The sequence below is a fragment of the Pholis gunnellus genome, assembly GCF_910591455.1.
Source record: "Pholis gunnellus genome assembly, chromosome: 16".
Classification (NCBI taxonomy): domain Eukaryota; kingdom Metazoa; phylum Chordata; class Actinopteri; order Perciformes; family Pholidae; genus Pholis; species Pholis gunnellus.
In genome coordinates, this window is record NC_136543.1 from 15,906,218 (window position 1) to 15,932,033 (window position 25,816).

Genomic DNA, 25,816 nt, shown 5'->3' on the forward strand with positions numbered 1-25,816 from the left:
TTGCCTCACGAGATGAAAGGTCATTTCAAACAATATATTTACTTGTTTTAAAATGAAATGTTTGATGAAGAAATAACTTTAATCTCTGCTTCCGTTCCTCTGATTTCATGTTTTTATGTTCCATCTTTAATGTTTCTGAGTAAATGTAATGTGCCAGACTGAAACAACCATGTGCCGTCATCTTGGTTTACCTTTTTTGCGTCTCCATGCTTCCACTTGTAACCACGTGTTTAACGTCATATTGCTATGAATTTTGGGTAATTCCCTTGGGCAAAATCTGCAGAAATGCGGACTTGCTTAAAGTGTTCAGAAACGTACTCAAAATGTTCAAACACTTGACGAATTGACAGAGTTTCATCCCTAAACCCTCACAGACTTTGCGGGCCTCAAAGTCCTTGAGTGTGGCGAATGCGATGGGGCTTTAAAATAAATCTTTTAAGCTGGTGAAGAGTGGGCAGAATGGAAGAATCACACCATATTGAAATGAAAATCACAGGTTATTTTAATTTCCGTAGTGGATTGTTCATTTATCCAGTGTGCTTTGCAAAAAACGTCTTAAAGATCTCTGTATCAAAAAAAAAGAAAGAAAGAAAGAAAGAAACATTTTGTACCATTACTACTTGGAAATACATTTGAGAAATACTTTACAATTAAAACATGTCAGCATTACTGTGGATGTACAATATAAAGTCAATCACATCTACATAATTGATCTATACAATTGCAGCCAACTATGGACTCGCATATATAAAGTACCATAAAACAGCCAGGAAAATAAAAATATGTACATTTTCCTGCTTGAATAATTCAATTATAAACAGAATTATAGGCTCGGAACTTTTTTAATTCTCTACACACCCAATTAAGGAACATAAAGTGCCTTATTACAAAAATATTCTAGTGATACATGCTCCATGAGAATCATTTAAATGATCAACAAAATACAGTAAAATGCACACTTTCAGATATTAGGTCAGAATCAGCGCCATGGGGGGTCTAAACACAAGGCTCAAACTTTTGATTCAAATAGAGAACTGAGTTTTAAAGAGAGCGCGTACTGCTCTACGGAAGTCTTTCACATTTTGTATGAACCTTAAATCACACGAGTGTGTGAGATTATGTAAGGCTGGTTGCGGGGTAGACATTTTGTAGTACCTAAAGCGTACATATGAACATATAGGTGGTACCATCGACAGTGTTAACAGGAACTACAGTGATCTCTGTTATGTGCATAGTCTTCCTGTTTTGCAAGAAAGAGAGAAAGTAGAAGATGAAGGCAGGTGAAGGCGTGGGGAGGGCGGTTTTCCCCTGAGGGACACGGTGTGATAACCCTCGTGACAGTTTTCCTTTCAGTTCAATCTAACTCCGTCGGAGCCCCCGGCAGAGGACGCGAGGTTCTCACTCTTTTAGTGTTGGCACACGGTACCTCCATCATGGACGCACCAACAAACTCCTCCAGTGTCTCAGAACTGGAGTCTCTCTGAGAACCGACCGCGGGTTGAACCGTTTTTTTGTGGCTTCTTTCGCTTTGGTTCCAGGTTTCAGCGACAGTCGTGTCTTCGGCTGAAGCAGATTAGCAGGCAGTCAGTAAAAACGGACCAAATGGGCCACATGCTCGGTTCCCAGTGAGGAGAGAGACTTGTGACTCCTCACTGGTCCCAGTCTAAGTGCTTTACTGGTCAGCATGGACAAGCTAAGGCCGGTGGAATCTGGTAGACAAAGAGGGAAAAGGTAGAGAGGTTAGTCTAGACAATTCTTAGCTTCAAAACTCTTCAGAGAATCTTCAAAACAGAGAACAGAACTAATAAATTATTGATGACTCCGCTGAATAAACTTGGGGAAAACAGTTGAAATGCATTATTGATGGGCGCTGTATACAAGCCTGACCTGGTATAGATCCTGCTTTCTTCGTGGACCTCCATCTCGGAGCTCTTGAATTCATTGAGCTCCTTGCGGATGGCAGCCTGAGAAGAGACATGAAAGACACTTCAGCGGGGAAAAAGCTTTTATCCATTCATAGCGAGGCACAACGCCGGGATCAAAGCTACGTGTATTTAGTCAATGGTCCAGACAAACTTAAAAAGAACGTTTTTTTACTTTTAGGACAAATAAATCATGCATGTAAAATAATGTCCCTTCTAACATAAATATAATTCCTGTTCCTACATATTCCCTGAGCTTCACTGGACCAGGTGTTCAGCCCAGCCATTAAACAGCATCTGTATTGCATTCCCGGGATTCCTTCTTGATACTGAATCTGCTTGTAATGCAAATCCTCTTCCGTTATAAAGCGCACAGGGCTTAGGCTCGCTCTTTGCTAAGAAGCTGTAAGCCACAGGAGCGCTGTTAGCATGACGAGAAGGGTTGAGTCTCACCTTGTCAGCAGGCGTGAGCTTGGTCCACGGTTTATCTGCTCGCCGGTCGTACTCGTGGGCGTGGGTGCTCTCGACGCACTCGTGGAAACGCAGGATCTTCCTCTCCTCGAGTTCAGCCACAGTGGGTCTCTGGGACAACTGAAGGAAAAGGAGCAGGAATAGTTAGATCTGTTTTAGGTGCCATGGTTCATAATAATAACAACAACCGGCAAATGTAGAACGAAGTTACTTCGTTGCATCCTGACCTTTCTCGTTAGCCTCCGTTTGATCTCGGACCTCTCCATTCGTCGATCGTCTTCATTCTTGGCTGCAGGAAGAAAAGACATTCCATGAGAGGGGGAGACACTGCAGCACAGTCGGGTAGATTTCACCCGAGCTGCCGTCGGCACGCCGCGGTAACAAAATCTTTAATCATCGCCGTGCTCCGCACAAGGCGCTGCTTTGTTTTAACGCCGGGTGCGAAGCGGCGTCTTGGCTGAGTCATTTGAGGACAGGAGTCCCGGATCAAAACTTGTTGACAGATTCTGAGAAGTACGACGTTAACACTCGATTCTGGGATCCAACTTGGGGATCACGGTGATGCTGCAATGATGTTTCACTCATAATGTTGTTTTAAAAATACAGCAGGAGAAGGAATGCCAGTCCAAAAATTATGGATTTGCACATTATAATGCCGTCTAACCCTAATGCCGATTGTCTAAATATACTGTAGGCCAAACCGAGCTGTGAATGTGACAGACGGTAGCTTTGCACATCGTTAGCTCACCACAGAGATGAACAGAGCTGAAAATAAAACCCTGCTCTAAATGTGAATCTGTCACACGGCCGTTACCCAAACCGCCTCATTGGGTCAGTAAATGTGCGAATGAAGCGGTTCAGGCCCACCTCTAATGTCCGGCCATCCTACTGTATCTCAATCATCATCATTACAGTAACTATTTACTTTACAGCATTAATATCAAAACAGATGTTACCAAGAACTTCAATCAAGATCAACATAATGAGGGAAACACATAATGCATATCAAGAGAAAAGAACAATACATTTGGGCGCACAAGACTCGTCACAAACAAGCTGTGTGTAGACTGCATGAAGAATATTGGATGCATATTTGAGTCAGTCTCTCAATTCATTTGTCACAATCACCATCTCACATTTAGAGGAGAAATAAAAAATATTAAATTGTCTGAAATCGTTTGCTTAAATATGAATATGTGGCATTATTTTATTAAATATGTGCTAATTTGCATACATCAGGGTAGAGTATGAAAAATATAACCTCTCTAAAAAGAAATACTAGATATCACCACGAAACTTCCAGTTAATTACTTACATTAACTATAATATTTCTGTATTACAAGTTTTCTGAAATGGTTTGTTTACATATTTAAATGAGCCATTGTCTAATGCTAACTTTTGGTGAATTCCGGAGAAATCTACAGATGCAAATACACAGAGTAGTAAAATAAACACCCAAATATGTACTTTGGACGTTTTCTTTCTACTAGTCTGAAAGATGACATGAGACAGTTTATGTGTGGGCAACTGTGGGTAAGTGGGCCGTCCTTCAAATAGAGGATCGGGCGGTCCGATTCCCAGTCCTTGAGCAAGACACTTAACCCCAAAATTGCTCCCGTAGCTGTGCCTACGGTGTAGAAATGTGATAGAACCTGAATTGTAAGTCACTTTGGATAAAAGCGTCTGCTAAATGACTGTAATGTAATGTTTAGTGCGTATGCATGGTTTGTATATCTGGCCCCTCGAGCACTATTATTCAAATGAGATACATTATCTCAATAATGTGAAAACACTACCAATATTGTGCAAAGTGCTGTGTGTTTAGTGACTATCAATATGCCGGCGGCAGGAAGGAGAAAGAAAAGAAAAGCCAGTCGACAAAAGATGAATTTCGTGGTGCAGAGAATGCAAATAGAGCACCTGGATGAAGAGATAAAGGGAGAGCCTTACCTTGAAGGATGTTCCTCTGCTCCAACTCATCTGCTGTTGGTCTCTGACTCAGCCGCCTGAAGACACAAAAAATAATGTATGACATCTGTCAAACTGCATCAGCCATTATATCAAACGGATGACAGCGACTTGCCAAATCCAATTTCACGACGAGGATATAAATCATCCACACGTGCGTCAGTTAGCTGGTGCGGGTCCTTTACCTGGTCAGCGTCGTACTGATCTTGCTCTTCACTGCCGTCCACTGCTCCTTGTTCTGCCAACTCATGCTGTCCTGGTCCTCCTGAGACTCCCTTTCCTCTCTCTCTTGTCTCTCCAGCCTCAAGGCCAACGTGTCCTTCCTCTTCACACGACTCGCCAGCCCACCTGCTGGTGACACATTTACGTATAAATACACATGTAAAAAATGTAAACACGAAACAAGCATCACTTCAACATAGAACGCCAGTGTCGACTTGAGGAAAAGTGAGAAACAAAAACAATAGAAACTCCTTCTTAGGAAGCTCTAGGTTTTAAGTGCCCTCGTCATTTCCATGAGTGTCTTCAGCTGCCTTTTGGGAAACTCCTCTAAAGTTTACGACGGTTGGGAAGATGGAATTTATGATCCTCTTCGCCTTCAGATACTTGAGGGAAATGGTCTTCTAAAGTCAGAGTCTAATCCTCAAATAGCTTGCAGTGTCTGACCAGCGGTCCAAAACCCAAATATACTTCATTAGCTGTCAAAATGACGAATAACCGATTACCAAAACAGTTGCAATCACACTTTGTTTAAGGTTAAAACTGTCAACTGTCATGCATGTACAAATAAAAAAAAAGGTATTCAGGGAAAGCAAGAGACAAGTACATATACAGTCTCTCACACGATTTAAATGCAGCAGTAACACCAGAAACACCATCTTACTTGGAGGGCCTTCCTCATCCTCGTCGTCGTCATCGTCGTCTCTGTACAGGATGGGGCCGTCGGAGTCGGACTCCTCCTCGCTGTCCTCGGAGCCTCCACCCTCATGGATGACGCTCACTCTGGCGAGGTCCCCGACCAAACCCCTCCTGCTGCGGGGCTCCAGCTCCGGCTGGCGAGGAGGCCTGTGAGGATGAAGCTTCCGCATCTCCTCCTCTATGTCAAAGTCATCGTCTTCTTGCCTGTAAACAAGGGCGGCGGTGAGGGAGCTGAAGATACTCAGATTCTGTCTTTTCTCTGTCATGTCTAAGTGTAAGAATAAACTTCTTGTAACCACAATGTTCAATTGGTATGCAGACGAGTACAGTCGCAGGCAATTTGCAACCCTTTTGCCAGGTGAGGGAATAAAGCTCAATTGTTTGCTGAAGAGATTAACAAGATTCAATTCTCCATGATTTGTTTTTTGGAGAGTGAAGAGTGTTGATCTCCGGCTTGTAGCTGTGGAGCAACAGACTACCTTCAGGTCAAGAGCCCAGAAAACTTAAGTCTTCTTTTTTTTTTTTGTTAATTAGAAAGATGTACTTGAAATGGGGCAGAGAAAGTCAGAGTAGAGTAACAACAAATCCAATTATAATACATTCAATGTGAAAGAATAGCTCAGAGACTTCCGCTGTGTCTTGCAAATTAACTTTATAATTAAACATATTGAACATATCAAATAAATAAATGAATTTCTGAAGAGAGCAATCCAAATGCAGCAGTCACTGGGTCGAGTTTCATAAAATTACCCATAAGCCCTGCCTGATTTGATTTTGAATGACGTATAATCTTTGCATGAGTAAAAAATATGAATATGAAGCATATTCAATAGCTCGGTAAATTTGTTTCTTGATTATTGAATTAGTAATTTCTATAAAATCTCAGCAATGGTGATAAATGGAAGCAATAAGGCAATTTTCTAGAACAAAAGAGACTTCAACAAATGCCTTCTTTTGTCAAATCCCAATAATATTTAGTGAACTATTATAGAAGGCAAAAGAAAAACAGCTAATGTTTTGTGTAAATGTTTTTTTAAATCATGTCTTGAAAAGGGACAGACGACTTTTTAATGAGCTAAACGATGGAATAAACTTAAGTAAGCTCATCCTCAGCTTTCAAAGCAATGGTATGTTCTCATACAAGAATGTAATGGACACTGTGTGGGACACTTACAGCCTGAGAGGTTCAATGGTGACAGGGAGAGAGTTCCGTGACATCCCCCCCACGTCGGTGAGGAAATCTGGAGGAGCCTCAAACAGTAGTGAGTGGGCCCTCTGGGAGCCGTCGGGGTTGGGCTGAGCTGGGCAGGGGCTGGCCAGAGCTCTCTGGATGAGGATGTGCAGGGGGATGGCTGGAAGCTGGCTGGGAGGCTCGGTGGTCGGGCTGGGGGGATCGGTTGTCACAGTGGGCACGGGACCAGAGGACGAGGCGCTGGGTGGCTGGAGTGACTGAACCCTGGGAGGAGATGGAGGTATGTGGGCCGGTGGTGAAGGCAGAGACTCGGCGGAGGTATGAGGCGCTGCTGCGTTTGCCTTGTCCTCATTGTTATCTCCTTTAAGGACAGCAGGGGGCCCCGGTACAGGGGCCGGAGCTGGGGCAGTGGTGGGAGACTCCGGGTCCTGACTGGGAGGTGAATGGTCCCTAGAATGGCGCTTGGTGACCGGGGTCATCCTCTTTGGTGGCGTCGGTGGCGAGCGCTTAGCGGGTGCCGGCACTATGATGACACCACTGCCAGGCTGTGGGAGCTCTGCTGTTAAAGAAAAAAAAAAGAACAGCAGGAATCAATACATGTTGTATAAAATGATGCTCACGAACATAACCGGCTGTCAGAACGCAAAGATGCACATTCAGTCTTGTAGCAGTGAAGTTATATAACAAGCTTTAGTTGTGGAGAAAAGATGTTACTGCCGAGCTGAGTCAGTGGAGGGTGGGCACATTAACACACACACCTGAATCAATAGTCCGGGAGTAACATCCGTTGGGATCAACAAACACATCCAATGCACTCCAGCAGACTAAACATCCATCCTGTCTCCATGCAATGTTTTAAATTAGAAGTGCAATACACATGCTTGATGTTAGAACTGAGGTGAGGTACTCCATTATGCTATGAGGGGGGTGAGAATTGATGCAACCAATCGGCAGGCTCGGTTAGGATGGGTTGAGGTGAGGCGCCCCGCTGGGTACCTGAGCGGGCCTGCACGGCTCTGTGCCGCAGGTACACGGGTAGAGAGAGGTAGAGGCCGAGCTCACTCTGGCGTCTCCAGCTGGTCCAGTAGCAGGGCTGCCTGACCTGAGAGCCCCTGTTCAATGAGGAAGCTGGCAAAAATGAGTGGAGATGTCAGGGACAGGGCTGGGTTTACATTCCGAGACGGGAGAGAAATTCAAGAGGGTGGTTTCGGGATTAACGATCGTCTTGGTTTGACACGGTCCAGAAGCAGAGTACACGTCCCTCCCTAGATATTAAAACAGCCTCTGTAGAGAAATAACTCTGAGCACCAGATCAAAATGATTGTGTTCATTATCCTGGTTACATAAAGAACCATAAAGTCTGATATTTCCCACTGACACATAATTACGGTTTTCTGAAATCTCTGCTCATTTATTATGGTAAAAAAGGGAATGAATCACAGGGAAACAATTTTCATCCCAATTAGAGCGACAGCGAGCGATAAATCAGCTGGTATCAGCATTTTGCAGAAATTGGTATCAGCGTACACAGAACAGAAATGCTAACCTAGGTTGAAGTAATTCAAATACAGGTTCACTTGTACAGCGTTTCTCCACCAGGGAGCACCGACAAGTTGATTTTTTTCCATTCAGTATATTAGTAACAAATCTAAAGGATCCCTATCTACATCAGTACAACTAGCCGCTATATCATTATTGGTGTTTTCAATCTCCCAAATACGACAATATGTAATATACACTCAATATTTCAACACATCTGAAAAAAAAGGGAAAAAATTTATTAAAGGGTTTGGATCAGTTTCCAACGACAAAGATCGGAATTGGTTGTTCAATACGAGGATTCAACTTTTCATTTATTTTTCTCATATCTGAAAATCCATTGAAGCGAGTTTCAAGGCAGATGGTGTGTTCAAACTCAGCGCGCCACAGTTTCATAATTGAGCTGAAAATATTTTGAACACTCTTCTGCTCCGGGGGATTTTACTTGGCTGGTCTGGGACGGCCGCTCGGTGTGAAAGAATCTCCTGGTGGGATTCTTTTCTTTGTGGCTGTTCAAGGCCCGAGGTGAAGGTGGCTCTCAGTAACGTCTGCCATGGCCCTTCAGTGCTCGCTGTGCCGTCTCTCACGAGGGTCAACTGGCATAATCATTTATATCTATCCAACCAATGCGTTTATGATTAAATTGTTTACAAGAGCACAATCATAGATCTTGACTGAGGGGTCACCGATGGATGATTCCACTCATCAACTTTCAGTCGGCAGCCCTAGTAATCTCAGAGAGACCATAAGATACTCTGTGCAGACTGTGAATGAAAGCCGTAAAATATACAGACACCTCGCCTAACAAATGGTGGTGGAATGTGTCACTGCCACAGATACGGTTTCAAAGAGACAGTGCCGGGATGGGCTGTAAACAAGAGCAGCCGTGGCATTCTGGGACAAAAAATACGACTAAATACTAAAAGACAATCAGCGTCAACCTGAGCTCCAGGGAAGTTCTGCTGGCATTGCATATAAATGATGCAAAGACAAGCCGCTGCACATCTACTCTTCAGAAACTGGTGGCTGTACACACAGAAACTGGAGACTGGCAACACACGGGAAAACACCAACAACGCAACTGTGAGGCTCCAGAGAGATTTACTGTCAATACTTAAAGAGCCTTGAACATTTACTGCCTGGACGTCGTTAACAGCAGCAACAACATATAGCTGTCAATAACTTCTGACTCAATGAGGAATAACTATTTGCTGCATCTGCTTGTTGACATATTATAGTTTGAGAGTCTCTTGCACCACCTGCAGTGTCTTCCTCACTTCACACACCAACTAAAGATCATTAAGTTTAAAATCATAACAGCCATAATACTGAAATAGGTGTGGGCACTAAGGAATTACATCACATCTGATCGTAAAAGGAGTACATCATCTAACGCGTGCGGTGCTGTTTTTAGGGACCCGTTATACTAAGCTCAACTCCTCCACTACGTTCAAACTACTCCAGCATGTTTGAACTGACACACTGCTGGTTCAAGAGGCTGCTAACTGTCCCACAGGAACATGAACCTCTCCGCCAATACATTACTCGACTAGTGGCTGCAACAGTATTCTGGGTCGATGCTTGACTGGCCAAGTGGTAAATGGCCCTCTGTGGTGGTCGTCGTTTAAATCCAGCATTTGACATGTAATCATAATCCCATAACGCTTATTTTGGAAGTTATTTGATTAAAATGTCAAAGACCAGCTGTTTATAGATGGAGGCGAATATTATAGGCCCAAAAAGCTGCAGACACCAACAAACTCACCAAATAGTGCAGGGTTGCTGTTGCGGTTGCTGGGTTTGGGTGGCGGGACCGGGGGCTGCTTGGCGTGGGGGGGGACAGGCGGCGGCGTGTCAGAGTCAGCTGAGGAAGGAGCAGCGAGGGGGAGTCGAGGTGGGTCATCAACAATGAGGGAGACCGTCCTTGGGGGCTTGACCACAGCTACAGCAACAGCAACAGAGGAGGAGGAGGAGGAAGAGGAGGAGGATGAAGATGAAGAAGAGGGGGCTGGACTCTTGCCAGGCTCGGTGGAAGGTGCGGTAAGAAATTTAGGGGGCAGCAGAGCTTGTTTGGTTGGTGGGAGTTCATGCTGAGAGTCTTTTGGTGGACGAGGGTCAGGGGTAAGGCGGACGCCGGCGGACTCTACAGAGGACACACACAAACACACACAAACGCAGCATTAGAGGAAACATCACAACAACAAAGTTCCTACCGTTTCTCTACTTAAACACAAAAGGGTAAAATATTTAGGAAAGAGATGCGCTGTTAGTGAACCTTGTAAATAAGATGTTATTAGTTCGCCAACAGCAGACATGGAGAAAGATGATGATCTAAACCAATGCAGTGTCAAAGCTTGATAGCGTTTCAGTTTGTTGAGCAGATTAAGCTGGTTGGCTTCATAAACCCCGTCAGAAATACAGTTCAATCATTTACCCAGAGTTACAGCACCATCAGGAGACTTTGGTTTGCACACATGTTGGTATTTCATCATAGCTAAACATTCACTGACTACTTCCTGGGAAATAGTAAGTGAGTATTTTCGCTTACTTGTCAACCTGACACAATAAAAACAAGTACAAACATGAGAGAAATGCTTCGTCTACTGACACATGAACAATGTGGAGTACAATAAAGAGTTTGGGCTATTTTAACATAAGAGTTGAATGTCACAAGCTGGAACAAGGTTAGCTAGCGTAATTAAAACAAGAGAGAGATCTTACCTGAGCGCTCTCTGAACTCTGTCGCCTGGTTGTATCTGGGCAGAGTCGTCCTCCTGTCAGCCTCCGATGCTGGACGAATCCTCTTGTTGTCCTCCGAGGACGTCTTCAGTAGAGAAGGCCGCAAGTCCATCTCAGAGACGGGCCTGACGATAGCCCGCAGGTCATCCACGTGCCGCTGAGGCTCTGGCTTTTCTCTCCGCTCCTTCTCATCTCGTCGCTCTCTTTCATTCCTCTTGGCCGAGTCATCATATCTGTCCTTATCTCTGTCTTCTCGCCTGTCTCGGTCATCTCTCCTCTCCCTGTCGTCTCTTTCGCCTCGCACGTCTTTCCTCTCCCTGTCTTCTAGTTCTCTGTCATCTTTTCTGTCGTCTCTGTTCTCTCTCCTTTCCCTCTCAAGCCGCCGATCCTTATCTTTGTCCCTGTCGTCCCTCCTTTCTCTATCGTCACGCTCCCTGCGTTCCTTCTCGTCCCGATCTCTGCGCTCCCTCTCGTCGCGATCCTTCCTTTCCCTCTCGTCGCGATCCTTCCTTTCTCTCTCGTCGCGATCCTTCCTTTCCCTCTCGTCCCGATCCTTCCTTTCCCTCTCGTCCCGATCCTTCCTTTCCCTCTCGTCTCGATCCTTCCTTTCCCTATTGTCTCTCTCTGTTCTTTCATCTTTCCTCTCTCGATCATCTTTCCATTCTCGCCTCTCTCTGCGGTCAACTCCCCCGTCCCTTTCCTTTTCTTCTCGCCAGTCCCTTCTTTCCATGTCTTCCCTGTTCTTCCTTCCTCTGTCCTCCCGGTCGTCCTTGCCGTCTCGCCTCTCTTCTCTGCGGTACCTATCGTCCTGTGGAGGTCCTCGGGGTAACGATGCTCCTCTCTTATCAACATCTGATGGAAGACGGCTTCGTTTGTCCACGTCCACAGCGAGCCGCGCGTGAGAGTCCACGTCCAGAGGTGCCCGGTTACTGCGGGAGGCGTCAGACGGCGCTCTGCTTCGACGTTCATCTACTTGGGGCGGCCTGAGGGCGTGCCCCTTCATGTCAGATTCCCCTCGAGACACTCGCACCCCTGGTTCAGACATCCTGTCCATGTCCATTGGCACAGGGTGCCCATTTTTCACTGGTGGGCCTTTGTAGTGGTTAACATCATTGCTCTCTGTCCAATGAAAACACAAGCAGGGAAATACAGTTAGTGTCATCAAAAATGGAGCCAATTCATCCGCAGAATATTCCTCAACAACAAGTAAAGCTTGACCTACCATTTTCTGGGATGTCCTTTAAAACCCCTCTGGCAATCAACTCCTGGCGACTTTTTCTAACAGAAATTCTTCTTTCCAAGACTGAAAAAAAGAAATAAAATATACAAAGAAATCAGCATAATGTGACGCACACACCAGAGGGAAATAAGAAGCCCTTGTATCCAGCATACCTATCGATGTTTCAGCGAACTTTTCACTTGGCTTTTTCTTTCTCCATTTCCAGGGCTTGAAGATGTTCCCCATTTTGGAGAACTTGCCTTTACGTTTGGTTGGAGGAGAACCCTCAACAGAGTTTCCTTCCTCGCCCCCTGTTGTGCTGTGTTGCAGGTCGACCTCATCATCTGCATGAACACGACAGGATTATTGAGAGGCATTTCACAAATGTTAAGCCTTATTTGTTTCCCCAGAAGGTATTCATTTCTTATCTTCCCAGAAGGCCAAAGCAACTAATGCAAAACAATGCAACACATGAAGAGATCAATACGCACTCTTCCAACAGGTTCAAAAAGCTGAACAACATTGCAATAATAATAATAACAATATACTTCAGCATTTACTGCTCATCACAAATGTAATATAATCTTATTTTCTTCAACAGAACAGTTCATTGTGTTCATGTGAATGGAACTGATAAGTCCCAGCTATGTTGACAAACCGAGATATTATTTAGGCTTACCACAGAATTGTTGGCAAGCGTCTATTTCAAATTGGGCACAGTGGAACTTAATCTGCAGTCTCACTAAATGCCCACATCCGGATGACAAGTAATTGCCGGTGGCCGGTGAGTATGGCAAACACGACAGTTCTAGTTTATACACAATTATCATAATTTCCAACACATCAGTCGGATATGATGTTATGACGACTGGCTGATGTACAGGCCAAACCTGATGTAGTAGAAACCCTATTTGTTAGCTTCCAGAGACAATCATCCAACATAAAAGGAAAAACTCTCGTGGCTGTAACGGACACATTTTAGATTTCTGATCAGGCATGCATGTCCAGACATAGGCCAGGGCTCAGCTCGAAGCTGCCACTTCAATCATCAGTCATGATAAAAGCGACCAAACATCAAAACAAGGCTGGTCCAAATTCCACTCACTGACTTGGCTGCCTCAGCTGTCATACGGGAGCCAGACGGTGAAAAATGGGCACTGCTTCTTCTGGTAACATTTACAGGGTGGTGTGAATTAATGGGATTTCTGCCACAGTAGTGATGGGTTTAGAAAGGACCATCATCTGCATTTGTCAAGTTCACCACCAATATCAGAAGAATACTTTACTTTTAAACCAGTGTAATTACTTAATAATGTGAAAACTAAACAGTACACAGCTGTGACCGGACAGAAACCATGACTCAGAAATTCCAGAGTTGGTCTTCTGCTATCAAAAAGACTGCACGAACTATTAAAACGTTTAGGTGATGAGTCACACTGCAGCGTGGCAGCAAGAGGCAAATTAAAAACATGAATGCAAAAACAGGTCAGTAAGTGTTTGGCAGCCCAGAATAATGTATCTTTTAATTCCTCCTCTAATTGGCACAGAGTCATTTAAAATCAGACTAAATCAACGGACAGCCTCTTCTCAGTATATCTGCCAATCAGGAGTGACTGGGCCAAGGTTAATAGAATGAATGGGGACAACCGACGCACATAACAGGGGAGACACATTGGGTTGGTAGAGGCGAGATATGAGGAATGATGAAAAACTGGGATCCAGTTTCTTTCCAGCAACACACCATAACTGACCGATTTCAGCTGAACAAACAGAGGATGGGCTAACCTGTCTCACCACACACCGACTGGTATTAAATGCCACAGGGTTGTCACACACATGTTTCAATAGAGGGATTAAAGATGAATTATTAGCTTTTACAACCTCTATAAAAACCCTCATCCTGCAGATGAGTTTTTCAAGGCCGGAGATAAATGTATCACGAGTCAGGGAGGAGAGCTAAAGGGACAGCAGGAGGCGTTAATGATTAACGCGGAATTTATTAATCACTTACTAGAATTTGATCAATCAGGAATAGAAGAAGTGTCAGTGCACATGTTCAGAATTGTATATGTTCTCTAGCTGGCAGTTTCCATACAGTTTAGATAAACTAATAATGTTTTCCACATAAGGCTTCTTTTACCATTCCTTCTTATATCTGATCTGCTTGTAATGTCTGGGCTACAGCTCTTTCAATAATAAACGTCTGTGTTAGGCTCTGTTTACCTATAACTTTCATCTCATTCATGTCCCGTGTCATCAAGATATATTGGCAGATAGTAGGGTTTTGGGCGATATGATATTATCTTGTAATTCTCGCAGGATCTCAGCTGCATTGCAAGGTAATGTGATTTGGGCAGAGATGGAGGAGGAGAATGAAGATGTAAATAGAGAGCAGGAGGAGGAATCCCAATCAACCCACAAAGAGGAAAAGCTCTGCTTACATGATTACCAGACCTTTACACATTTTAGTTTATTGTGACAGCGGTTTGAAATGAATGAATACACTCTGAGAGAGCAGACCTCTGCCAAGGCCATACCATTACAATTTTAACAGAAGAGAAAAATGATTTGTGTGCCCAGACCCAATTTTATGGGTTCTTTCGTGACCCATGCTTCACCCAGTTTCATGAAAGTCAGGCCAGTAGTTTTTCCATTAACCTGCTGATCAACAAACAAACAAACCAACCAAAAAAACATGGCTAGAGCACAACAGTACTCAACAGGACAGACTGCAACTTGAAGTGCAAAAATGACACGAGGCATTTCCAAACTATTGCAACGCTACACTGTATCTCGTATCACACGGCAGGACAGAAAGTTGCGTACTCTTCAGCCTTGACCTTCTTTTTAATTGGCCCTTTGTCTTCCCACTACCGATAAAAACGTCAAAGCTTCAGATAAAGCAGGTCGGATTAGGTCGTTTGATATTCTTTACTCTAAGAACATCACTGTTCATTACCTCAAATGTGTGAGCACTGCTTTTCTGTGTTGATGCATAAATGTCTGTTTGGCACACATGTATCTTAATGAGTTGAGACTGTTCAGACAGATTTTGCCATGATACACCCACAGTTCAGTCACATATCCAAGTGCTGGTTAACTGGCATTTAACCATATATGACCCACTGTTGCAGCAATGTTAGTTTAGTTGTATCTAACCACTGTGCGAGGTGAAGCAGGCCCTTGCATGTATGTGTAATGCTGAAATGCGGGCATACAGGAGGTCAGTGAACAGTGAAGTGTGCAGCGTACTGGCCCTCACAGCTATTTCTGACCCCGACACCAGCAGGTGTTACACTGGGAGTGGTGGTGTGGCAGTGACAGAAGCAAAGTGTGATGTGGTGACCCCGTACGGTAGAGCATGACAACCTGAGACGGCAGCTTTCCACAGAACCACCGGAGAATTTTAAAAAAAGGAAACGACCCCGAACAGAGGAGGTGAAAGCCAAGCGGAGAGATCGTACAATGCTCAGACCGAACACTGATAGGTATGAGTCTGTGAAGTGATTCTAAATGGGGAAGCTTGTTTCATCAAAACCTGAGACTAGAGACAACATGTAGGCTTCTGTAAATGTTCAGCCATTCAAACGTAAAGGTCTACTAACAAAAAGCCCTGATTCAATACCTTCAAGTCCTCTGGTCAAGCTGTCCATTATGACTCATGCCATTCACGTGACATTCATAGTTCACCCGAGGCAAAAAATACACTCTGCATGGAGAGCAAATACTCAGCAAAGAGGATGTTCTCATGTTACTCGTTATATTTGGGAAAGAGTGTCGAGAAGTGTTTGAACAGAAGCCCTGCAGTAAAATATAAAGCAAATATTGCTCCGACAAATTACAAGTCAACAGCTCCTCTTAACTAACAGCAGGCCGTGATCAACAGCTCAGTGTCAGCACATTGCAGGCTGTGATGTTATGCAGAATAGAGGCGACGGACAGGAGGTGGCATGTGTTACTCAGTTGCTCGATTCCAACAGCTGCAAACTGTATTATTAAGGAGAATTCGTAGGTGTGCAAATAGCACTTGAAAGAGGATCCGCATTTTGACAGCAAAAACAGGTTCTGAACTTTGAACTGTTATTAGTGTAACAAGAGAGACTTCAGGTTTCTCTTTACACCTGTGAACTAAAATATGACTGGAGAAGACAAGTCATTTGAATAAAAACAACAACAGCCAGATCCTCATGGGGGAGACCAGGTGTGAGGTGGTGCCTTGTAGCCCCAAATCACCCCCACGGTGAGGAGGAGCTCTGAGCGCAGACAGAGAGATGTTTGTGTGGTTTGAACGTTTCACAATCGCCACATTCCATCTGCACACATTCTTCTATACCCGTCTGTGCCTGCCGCCTTCTAGTCTCTACTCTACAGAACACCTGAACGCAGTATCCTCTCGTTGCCGTTTCCACTCTGAACAAACGCAAACACGCCAGGTTGTTTACCCATCTAAAAAAAACCCCAGTCAACATGTTCACGGCGAAACCATTCAGTGCCGAGCTTTATGGTCCTTTGACTCACCCGCGTCGTGTTGGGCTGGTTGCTGGGCCACAGTCTCACTGCTAGCACTGTGTCCCATGCTACGGCTCCCGTCCCCGCTGGCCTGCCGGGCCCTGCCTCTCCTGAGGCCAGAGGCAGGAGAGGAAAACCTAACGCCACCTCGCTCTCCTCCAACAAGACATAGAGCTCCTGTAACTCAAGACCGCCTTGACTGCTCACTTGTGTTCCTTTAGTTTCTCTCGTCTCTACAGTCTTGCTCTCCCCCACCCTTCAGCCTGATTTGGTCCCCCCCCCCCTGCTTCCTCCCTCCTTCTTTCCCTTTAAAACACAAACACACTCTAAGTTCCTAGGTCCCTCCCTTTCTTGGAGCTCTGACCTCATGAATAAGGTACGTCAATAAGGTAATCCAGCAGATGCCTTTCATTCCAGAGAGCAGATTTTTGAGCTTTGAGCTTTTGGCCAGCCGAGCCATCGAGCCTCGAGGGCTTTGCAATGCGGTGGCCCCCCCTGCTAGCACCGGTTCACAGGCTGACAAACAAAACACGACTCCCTGAAGGGCGAGGGGCGGACTCCGCAGGGTGAGGTAACTCGAGAAGTGGAAGGTGAGCCGATCCGAGGCGGAGCTCGAAGCCGGAGAAGAGGAAGTGACACGGCGGTGGAGTCTAATGACTCTCCAGGGTTTGTCCCTTCAAACTCTGAAACGCATGTGCGAACTGAAGACACTTCTAGTAGATATTAGCAACTCAGTTTTACTACAGATACATTTCCCTATATGGCTATGAATGGTTTTATTACAACTATAAAAATCTTTACTGGAAAACATCTGCTCCTTACGTCTCTCTCAATCTTTCTGAAACAAATCTAAGAGTATCTTAGAGTTCCTAGAGTATCTTAAAGTGCCAAACAAATACCAACAACCTGAGCAAACACGAGGCATGAACTCAAGGCCTTAATATCACACACACATCCACCATGCAGGACAGACACGAGGCAGCCTGTGTCTGAACATTTCTATTAGAGCACTGTGTGATCAGGTTATATGTAATCAGTGTGTGGGAGGAAGAGGAGGTCCTCCCTGCATGTTAGAGATACAAATGGAAACAGGAATAAGAATGTTAGCCTTCTGAGAAACTGCTAATAAGACAGAACCAAGTTTACTCAAAGGACAAGCCAGCGTAATAACCTGTTGATGACGGGGGGATAAGATTAATATAATTCCTTAAAGAGTATACTACATTAGGATGTAATAGATTGAAATGTTTTTGTTTAGAAAGGTCAAAATAGGAAGTGGTTTGGTAAGGAGCGATAGAGTGAGCTATAGCTAAATTAAATCCATCATAAGAAGCAGAGTTCATGAAATGTTACATCACCGTTGCTCCCTGTGTTGCCCAATCAAAGCTACTGCACGCGAGCACAACTCTTGACACAAAAATGTGAGGAATGCAGGACAACAAGTCAGCCTTTTGGTAACAGGACCGTAATTAGGACAACAATCTAGGGAACCATGAGTAAACAGAGAAGGATCACAAACTCCGACATCTTCGAAATGATCACCCATCATGACACTGAAACCTTTGTCACTCAGCAGCAGATGGAGACAAACACCTTTTTGTTTTTTCCAGGCTTGTAAACAATCCACTCTGAACATGACTCACACAAATACTATCATAATGTGTCATCGTGACAACCCCAAAACATTGAAATACTAATATGACGTAACACAAGCCAACACGCTTAGATGGCTCTGCCCTTTCAGATCAAATTACATGTGAAGTGTTGCTGTTGCCAAACAGCCATGTTATCACTTTAAGAAAAAAAAAGGCCAAGGAGGACATACAGTTTATCTTTAATACTCGGACACAAGACCAGGCAGGGATGAGTAGATCAAGCTGTCTTAATTTAATCTGGCCCAGTAGCCTATAAAGGGATCATGGAGCTGTGCCCTGTCCCGTGTTGGCATTTCAATGGAGCAAAGCAATAACTGACCATTTGATTTTAATACTGTCACAATCATTTTATAACTAATATTTCAACCGAGACTAATTTGTCAGTGTAAAAAAAAGAACATCACAGTTTACATGAAGTGAAATATGAATAGTCAGCATTTAACGTCAGATAAAAAGCAGGTTTACTCACGAATGCATTCAGACTGAACAGCCATCTTTAGCTATATCCCCAATAGAAACTGTCCGGCCTATAGGAAAGAAACTCCTCTGGGCTTAAGGAGTGTATACGATGGTGTGTGGAGGTCCGTCAGTGATCGAGGACAGAGGTGAAATAGACACAAGGCCACGAGTGACAGCGAGAGAAACCGTCAGCTCTGCTAACCTACAGGTGTGTCCTCTGGGCGAGAGCCAATCAGATAGCTGCAGTGTCAACAGAACAATGTGTCACAGGGCCCGCCCCTTAATGGACAGCCTCATAACCCAACACTGGGTTTGTTGACTCACCACTTTCTGTCATCATGATACTATCGTCGAGATAACACCAGTCTCACTACAGCCCACATGTTTTAAACTCTGAGGTTTGTTTTATATCTTTGTGCAAACGTTACTCGGATTATTTATATATGTTTTTAATCTGCTGACATATGTATGCTATAAGGCACAGTTAAAAACAAAAAAAGTATGACATGCTCACAGTGTTAAACCTACAAACTAAACATTTTCTTACCAGGATTTTCCATCACAGTGTCCAAATCTCAGCAGTCAGCAGCTTCTGAAACAAATGAACAAAACAAAAAAATTGTTTTTTGTGTGATCACTGTGAGAACAATCTAATGAAAGATAATCTCATCAAAAATAAAGTTGAGTGGTTCGGGGACTACGAGCAGACGATATTAAAGTTAAACTTTACAGAAACTTAACAAACGTTATTCCGATCATTGAAGATTTCAATTATTAGTCAGTAAGTCAGTGAAAGGCCCTCAGGGCACTTCAACAGATTGGATGTTCTCTGCAGTTAATGGGGAGCAAATAGAAGCTGAACAAAGCTCTGTTGTGTTAGCCAAAGACAAAATAGTGCTCTAATTAACTCACACACTGAATGGAAATCAATTGTGAAAACTGCGAGACTATTAAGCAAACTAATTAAACAATCACATAAAAAAAATCATCTAAAAAGAACGAAAACACACCAAAGTTCTGAGTAACTAAAATGAAACCTTTTTTTATTGAAGTCCATAAACCACGATGCTTGTTGGAACTAAATAATGCAAATTAAACTTAACATGTCAAACCAATGAATAGCAAAACGAGCTCAGTATTTCACGGTGTGTGTGTGTGTGTGTGTGTGTGAGAAGCAGAGACAGGTAGAGAGACCTGCTAATTAAGTGATGCAAACAATCAATTACATCTGCCCAAAATACATAGGTATTGTATGAGTTACTATGGAAAAATCATTGTGCTTAATGTATGAACCCCTTTACAAATTTGTCTCGTGCCCAGATTATATCTAGATACGATTTAACCTTTTTACATTTACACCTGGTATTAATACGCGTCTCCACAAACCGCCCCCAATGCATTTTGGGTGCAGGTACACCTCTACCTCCATGTGGTCAAGCACTATCCAAATGCATCCAATCACCCAAAACACATTTTAAGGCGAGGTGTAAGTTTCAAAGTTAAGCACTCCTTAAACCAGACTTGACTTAGTATGACCTAATTAGCTTCAGCCGGGTTTCTACTGTCATGGTCCTTGCTTTCTTCAGCAGCGGTCAGCAAATCATTTAACTAGCTGATCAATGATCTGTCAATCATACATCAATCAAAGAAGAGAGCAGTACCGTCCAAACTCTCAAGTCATTTCAGAAACATTTCCCCACAGTTCAGAATCATCTGCCTTCAAACGGGAAATAAAGATGATTAACAGCAGGGAAGCAATTCAATGACTTTTAAAAAAGGAACTGATGGCAACAACACGCGACACTATTTAGTTACAAAGTCGCAATTTGAATGTCCTGTCACTTTAAGAAAGAGGGGAACGATCATAGGGTCAAGATCAGGATTACACGCACAGATAAGAAACCGACATTGACAAAAAATGAAGACGATCTGTGTCAACTCTCCCAGCTACCTACACGGTAACTTTTCAAATGATGGCCCAGCCTGTGATTGGTCAAAATAAGTAGGTGCGGCTACATGACGCAAAACAGGGGATGGTCCTAACAGCAGTATCAGGCTGCACTTTGGAATGTCAAAAGTCCCTTGAAAGCCTGAACAGGCTGCACAATGTGTACACTGCAGCAGAAAAAGGAGTGTATTCCGACTTCTCATCAGCTGGATTAGGCCAAGTTCAGACTGAACAGGACTGAGAAAGCGCTGTTTCTCTGTGAATTCAGCTGTAGAAAAGGTAGCTGTGATGAAATGCAAGTCCAATAAGACAATATTAGTCTGGCTTCTTTATTCAGCTATAAAAGCCTGTCTTGTTACACCAACTTACTTCTACTGAAGATCATCGATCGTCGATAAAATCTTCCCCATAAACGCTATCCGTGAGATTTTGGCTGTGATTTCTGGTTCCAGCAGGAAAACAGCAAAGTGATTATGGCACACCTGTAAAATATGCAGGAAGAACTATGACAGGAGGACAAATAGTCAACTTCCTTCCTCATTACCTCACATGGATACTAAAAGAGGAAACTGTGAATGGCACTTTTAGAGCAGCTAGTTTCAGCTTTCTCAAGAGCAGACAACCCTCTGCCTGCTCAGCATCGGTTCAGTCCAACTGGTTTGACAAGTCTCTGTGTACAGTGTACACACAACACATGCTCAACAGCAGCAAGCAAGACTACATGTCAGTACTGAACATCACTTTAAAATATCTATTTAAAAGGCTAGTATGCACTACTCCTGTGTGTATGTCACTGCTAAATATTAGTCTCAGATTTTCCCTGAAGCGTCCACAGGAATAATCATCTACAGAGCAGATGATTAAGTCAAAGAAATACACACATGTAGCCAACAGGTCACATGCTAGTCTGGATTTCTATGGCATAACTTACTCTAATACACACACTATCTCAGCTAATTGACAATGATAGCCCTACTAGATTTAGTTTATTACCATTTAAAATGAAACATCCATTTATTATTGATTGCTAGCAACCTGCTCGTAAAGAGAGAGAAGCCGATACGTCCTTAAACTCACAAATAATTCACTAGATAAAGTTCAGCACCACTGCAACCCAATTCTGTTCTCGAATATCCTCGTGGAGCACCGGACCCAGACGACAACTAGCCGGTGAGCAAACACAGAGGTGGGGTTAATGTGCACCGCTTTGTGTGCATAAAAGCCAGTAAACTAGAGCAGCTGAGTACCGTGTGAACATGTACAAACCCACACGGGTTCACACGTAGTCTCGTCTGTATTTCACACAGCATCCAAAAGGTTGAGCAGGAGATGGGATGTTATGTTATGTCCTGTTTCAAGCCATTGATTCCTCGCCTTTTGTGAACCGCGCCCACATGGGATTTCTCAGAATTAGACAACACGGGAGTACAATTTTAAGAACAGTAGGCAAAATGGCTGCCAGCTTTTCAGGTTTGGCAACAGGATCAGGAACAGCTGATATTTCAGTATTTCAAGTCTACGTCCTTTTCAAGGATGAATAAAGAGAGCTGGATACGGCGTTGGAGGGCGGCTCCTGTCGTTTCTATGAAAGTTGTTCAGTGACGCTTGACAATGTTCAGTGACGCTTGACAATGTCAAATAACAGAACAGAACACAAACTACAAAGTGATACTGAACAAGATGCTGGCCATTACGTTGTGCATGTTTGCATCATAATGCTGGGCGGACCATGAGGTATTATATTGCTAAAGACTTTTGTATATTTAGTAATCATGCAAGAACAAAGCTTCATTTCAGTTTCTAAATGCATTTGTATTTATCTTAAAACACCCTTATTTTTACTTTCCACAATAATGAATGAGCATTTAATAAGGAAATAATCTGATGATTGGGAGAATAGGGTAAGATTTTCTTTGGTTATTTTTTAAAAAAAAGAGCATATTTCTTCAAACAATGCTTTGAGAATAAAATCGTGGGTAAAAGAGGACATTGGTAAGCAGGGAGTAACTCACTCTAACAAATCAAAGCACACTTAGAAAAACCACAGTAAGACCAATCATGTTGCCTGAGCAAAGCAATAATAACTTCAGATTGCTCAGTAATGCACTTTAGAGGTATTTCATACTCTAGCTGACAGGATGCTTTTGAAAATTCAGCGTTTAAAATCAGATGTGCTCTGTTTGCACTGCACTAGTCCATTCATTCATTTTACACAATCATGTTTGTTCACTGTTAGCTCATTAAGATCTCCCAGTTCATTGGAGAAAAGAGAATGGAGCACTGCAGAGCAGAGCGGAGTACAATCAGCCATCGGGCCTCGCTCATTCTGCTGACTTGGCAATCACTACATGAAGAACCAAGCTGGAGTTTGCTTGGATGTCAATGACCCACTGTCGACAGCTAGCTGATAATAGCGTCTGATTACATAAGTCCCACAAGATCGAAATGCTCAAACAAATGAACAACATCGGAGCACATCCATTCTCTATTGATTCCTGCTGTACCCACCATAGCAGCTTGTTTTTACCAAATTCAGACACTTTTATAGTTTGTTCCCTATCTCAAAATGTCCTAGAAATCAGGGCACACTTCTTCCGAGGCTGCACAGTACTGTTAGGCATCGTCTAACGTGGGAAAAGTTCCAGAAATATGTATTTTTTGCACAAATGATGAATGACTCCTATCCTATAATGTTAAGAAATCATTCCTGGGTATACAATATAAACTTATATCTTGGCAAAAAGCCTACCTTTACAAAAAAAACATTTTGCATTAAAAGTTTTTGAGATATCCTCACTAACCGATGAATTAAATAGAAGCATTTGTCTATTCTAAAAACATGGCCTCCAACAGGTTTGATAGCTGCCATACATATACATTGTTATTGCGAACAAGACTACACCTATGTGAGCCATGGTGTAGGCGTCTATTTCTCTGAAAATCAATGCCAACATGCCCCATCACCATCCACTTCTCAACCTCATTGCAAAATTGTTACCCACCTTTTAGCATCTAGATTGAGACAACGATTTTCAAAACACCTCTTCGAGGTGTTGTCCCTCTCGGATGCAACAACCCACTATCCGTATACAAAGCACAATAACATAGCTGACCCGATTACAATGCTGCCTATCTAGAACAAATACAATAAAGCTGCAGCTCCTCTTTGTCAAAAAGAGTCCTGTGGTGTCCTGTAGGGCGTATTACCAGTTTCAGTCGGTACTAACAGCACTTTGGTGCTTGTTGGAACAAGTAGACGGGCCTGTGAATGGAATGCAGGGGAATGCTTTCACATGGAGACAAGTTGCTTTTTGCAAGCCAAATAATTCACACCTGAAGCCATTGTAATGTAATATAAAAGCTACAGCCGTCATTCAAAAAAGGTCTGAGGACTCAGTGACACCTAGGATGCAATTAGGAGAATTACAAAACAACAAATAAATACATGAAATGGGGCTTAACATTCACACAGCTGTTAAGGGACTTGAAAAACGTCCACTATGATAATCCATTAGGGTATTCAGACCATCTAAAGTCACGTGTACATCGACGAGCTAACACCAGACAGGTAACGTTAAGGTTACAGGTAGCGGTATGCTAAATTGGGAAAAGTTAAAGACTATACCTTCACTGTAACACAGTCTGAATACAGTTATTTACACTGCTTTTTTTCGGTGTCCCTGTGTATACTATGTCCCTACTAATTGCCCGACCCACACTAGATTTGAGAGCTAAAGATAGAGACGCATTACAAAGAGCACTGCCATAATGCTAATCCTCTAGCTAAAGTAAGTCAGAGCCAGCAACAGGTACTCTAGCATTAGCCCTGTTAGCTAACGTGAATTAGCTCATACTTCATTAAAACAGACGGGTGTGTTATGGCACATAGAGGCTACTCACCTTTTCTTTGTAACCGGTTGATTTGTGTGGAAGTGTATCCAGAAATAAAGGCAGGAGACGTAATTTGTTGTTCCTGTATCTCGTCCCTGATTACTTCTGACACTTGTCGCTGCTGTTGTCCATCACAGGGAGAAGAAAGCAAAGGCGGAACTAGCTTCACTAACTACCTTTTGACCCAAATAAAGTCACAAAAAGTAACTTTCTGTAAGCGGGCAACAAGATAAAGCTCACAAGCATCGACTGAATTGAACACAACAATGTCAAGAGAGCCGCCTAAATGTTGTATTTAAATGTTTGTTAATACTTTGCTGTCAAACGGTGTTGCATGTTAACTCTGTCGGGAGATTAAATAATGTTGCGCATGCGCACTTCTTAGCCGAGTAGCCGTTGCTTCCCCCACCTAGAGAGTAAACCCAGAGCCGTTTAATAAGAGTCACGTAACCTCTGTTCACTCCATCGGACCTTTTTTTATTTACAGCAATGGCGGCTCATGGAGCCTCACGGTAGTTCCCGGAAGTTGGTCGCGTACAGAGTTGCAGCGGAATTAACCGTTCGTGATGGATTTTTTAAAGTTAAGACGTTTAAAAAAGATATTATATATTATTAGCACAATTGATTAAAATAAACATGTGCATTAAAGCATGTGGTGGATTTTCCACCACCACATTAGGAGCATTTTAACAGATTACAGAACCTGACTGGATACAATTAGCAACACATAACGGTAAACATTGCAAGAACAGCCTATTCATTATTAATAAATAATAATAATAACAATAATAAATACCCATGGTAAGATTAAACTTGGCCAATTTAGAAAAATGAATCATACTAGACCGACTAAAAGTAGTTCCAAGTATTATACTACTGTATTATATAAATAATCATATGTATTTATAGGGAATGTTTATAGGGAATGTTATGTATATTAATAACTTATTTCATGTGTGATGGAGGAGCAGTGATGCTGCAGGTCAGGTAAGAAAAGCTCACTTGATTATATCACTTGAAATGTTTAATTTGAGGAAAATGTGTGGTCTTGCAGAGGTTTGCAATACTACATTGTATTTAAAAAGCTAATTTGTAATATAAAGATATCAAGATTTGAGTGAAGTCAAGTATTATTATTTTGGACATCAGTTAAAATGGGACGAATATGGTTTTACATATTGCGCTCTTTAAATAGTAGCGGCCATTTACGAAACATGTTATTGCTACGAATGTCCTTTGGATGAACAATAGTTGTGATTGATCTGAGATAACTAGGATGGGCAAAAATCTCTGGTCTCAGAACTTGTGTGGCATGTTAATTTTCTTTTTTTGGTAAAAAGGCGTAGACCATAAAGCTAAAACAACATGGGTATGACAGTAAAATAG

The 25,816-nt window shown here is 43.0% G+C and overlaps 1 protein-coding gene across 8 annotated transcripts; it reads right to left on the bottom strand.

Moving 5' to 3' along the window:
* Nucleotides 1-484: 484 nt before the first annotated feature.
* On the bottom strand, nt 485-24,768 carry phactr4a (phosphatase and actin regulator 4a). 8 transcript variants are annotated; one of them, XM_079176164.1, is made up of 16 exons: nt 24,440-24,768; nt 20,909-21,021; nt 19,139-19,183; nt 12,142-12,312; nt 11,972-12,052; nt 10,732-11,868; nt 9,776-10,153; nt 7,468-7,599; nt 6,454-7,030; nt 5,245-5,483; nt 4,547-4,712; nt 4,344-4,399; nt 2,621-2,682; nt 2,376-2,513; nt 1,888-1,964; nt 485-1,709 (listed from the first exon to the last, which is right to left on the bottom strand). In XM_079176164.1, the coding sequence occupies exons 3-16, from the start codon at nt 19,149-19,151 to the stop codon at nt 1,694-1,696; spliced, it is 3,243 nt and encodes a 1,080-aa protein (XP_079032290.1). In that variant the 5' UTR covers nt 19,152-19,183; nt 20,909-21,021; nt 24,440-24,768; the 3' UTR covers nt 485-1,693. The 8 variants fall into 8 exon arrangements, with proteins under 8 accessions (XP_079032290.1, XP_079032288.1, XP_079032287.1 ...); XM_079176162.1 differs by lacking the exon at nt 24,440-24,768 and adding an exon at nt 23,542-23,679; XM_079176161.1 differs by lacking the exon at nt 20,909-21,021.
* Nucleotides 24,769-25,816: the final 1,048 nt, after the last annotated feature.

Bases quoted from the DNA above. Each gene is read 5' to 3' on its own strand.
- phactr4a (XM_079176159.1), bottom strand. From the start codon at position 16,544: ATGGGACACAGTGCTAGCAGTGAGACTGTGGCCCAGCAACCAGCCCAA. The intron at 10,154-10,731 runs GTAAGATCTCTC...TGTCCTCTGTAG, and splicing joins AGAGTTCAGAGAGCGCTCAG to AGTCCGCCGGCGTCCGCCTT. The intron at 4,400-4,546 runs GTAAAGGACCCG...TTGTGTCTTCAG, and splicing joins ATCAGTACGACGCTGACCAG to GCGGCTGAGTCAGAGACCAA.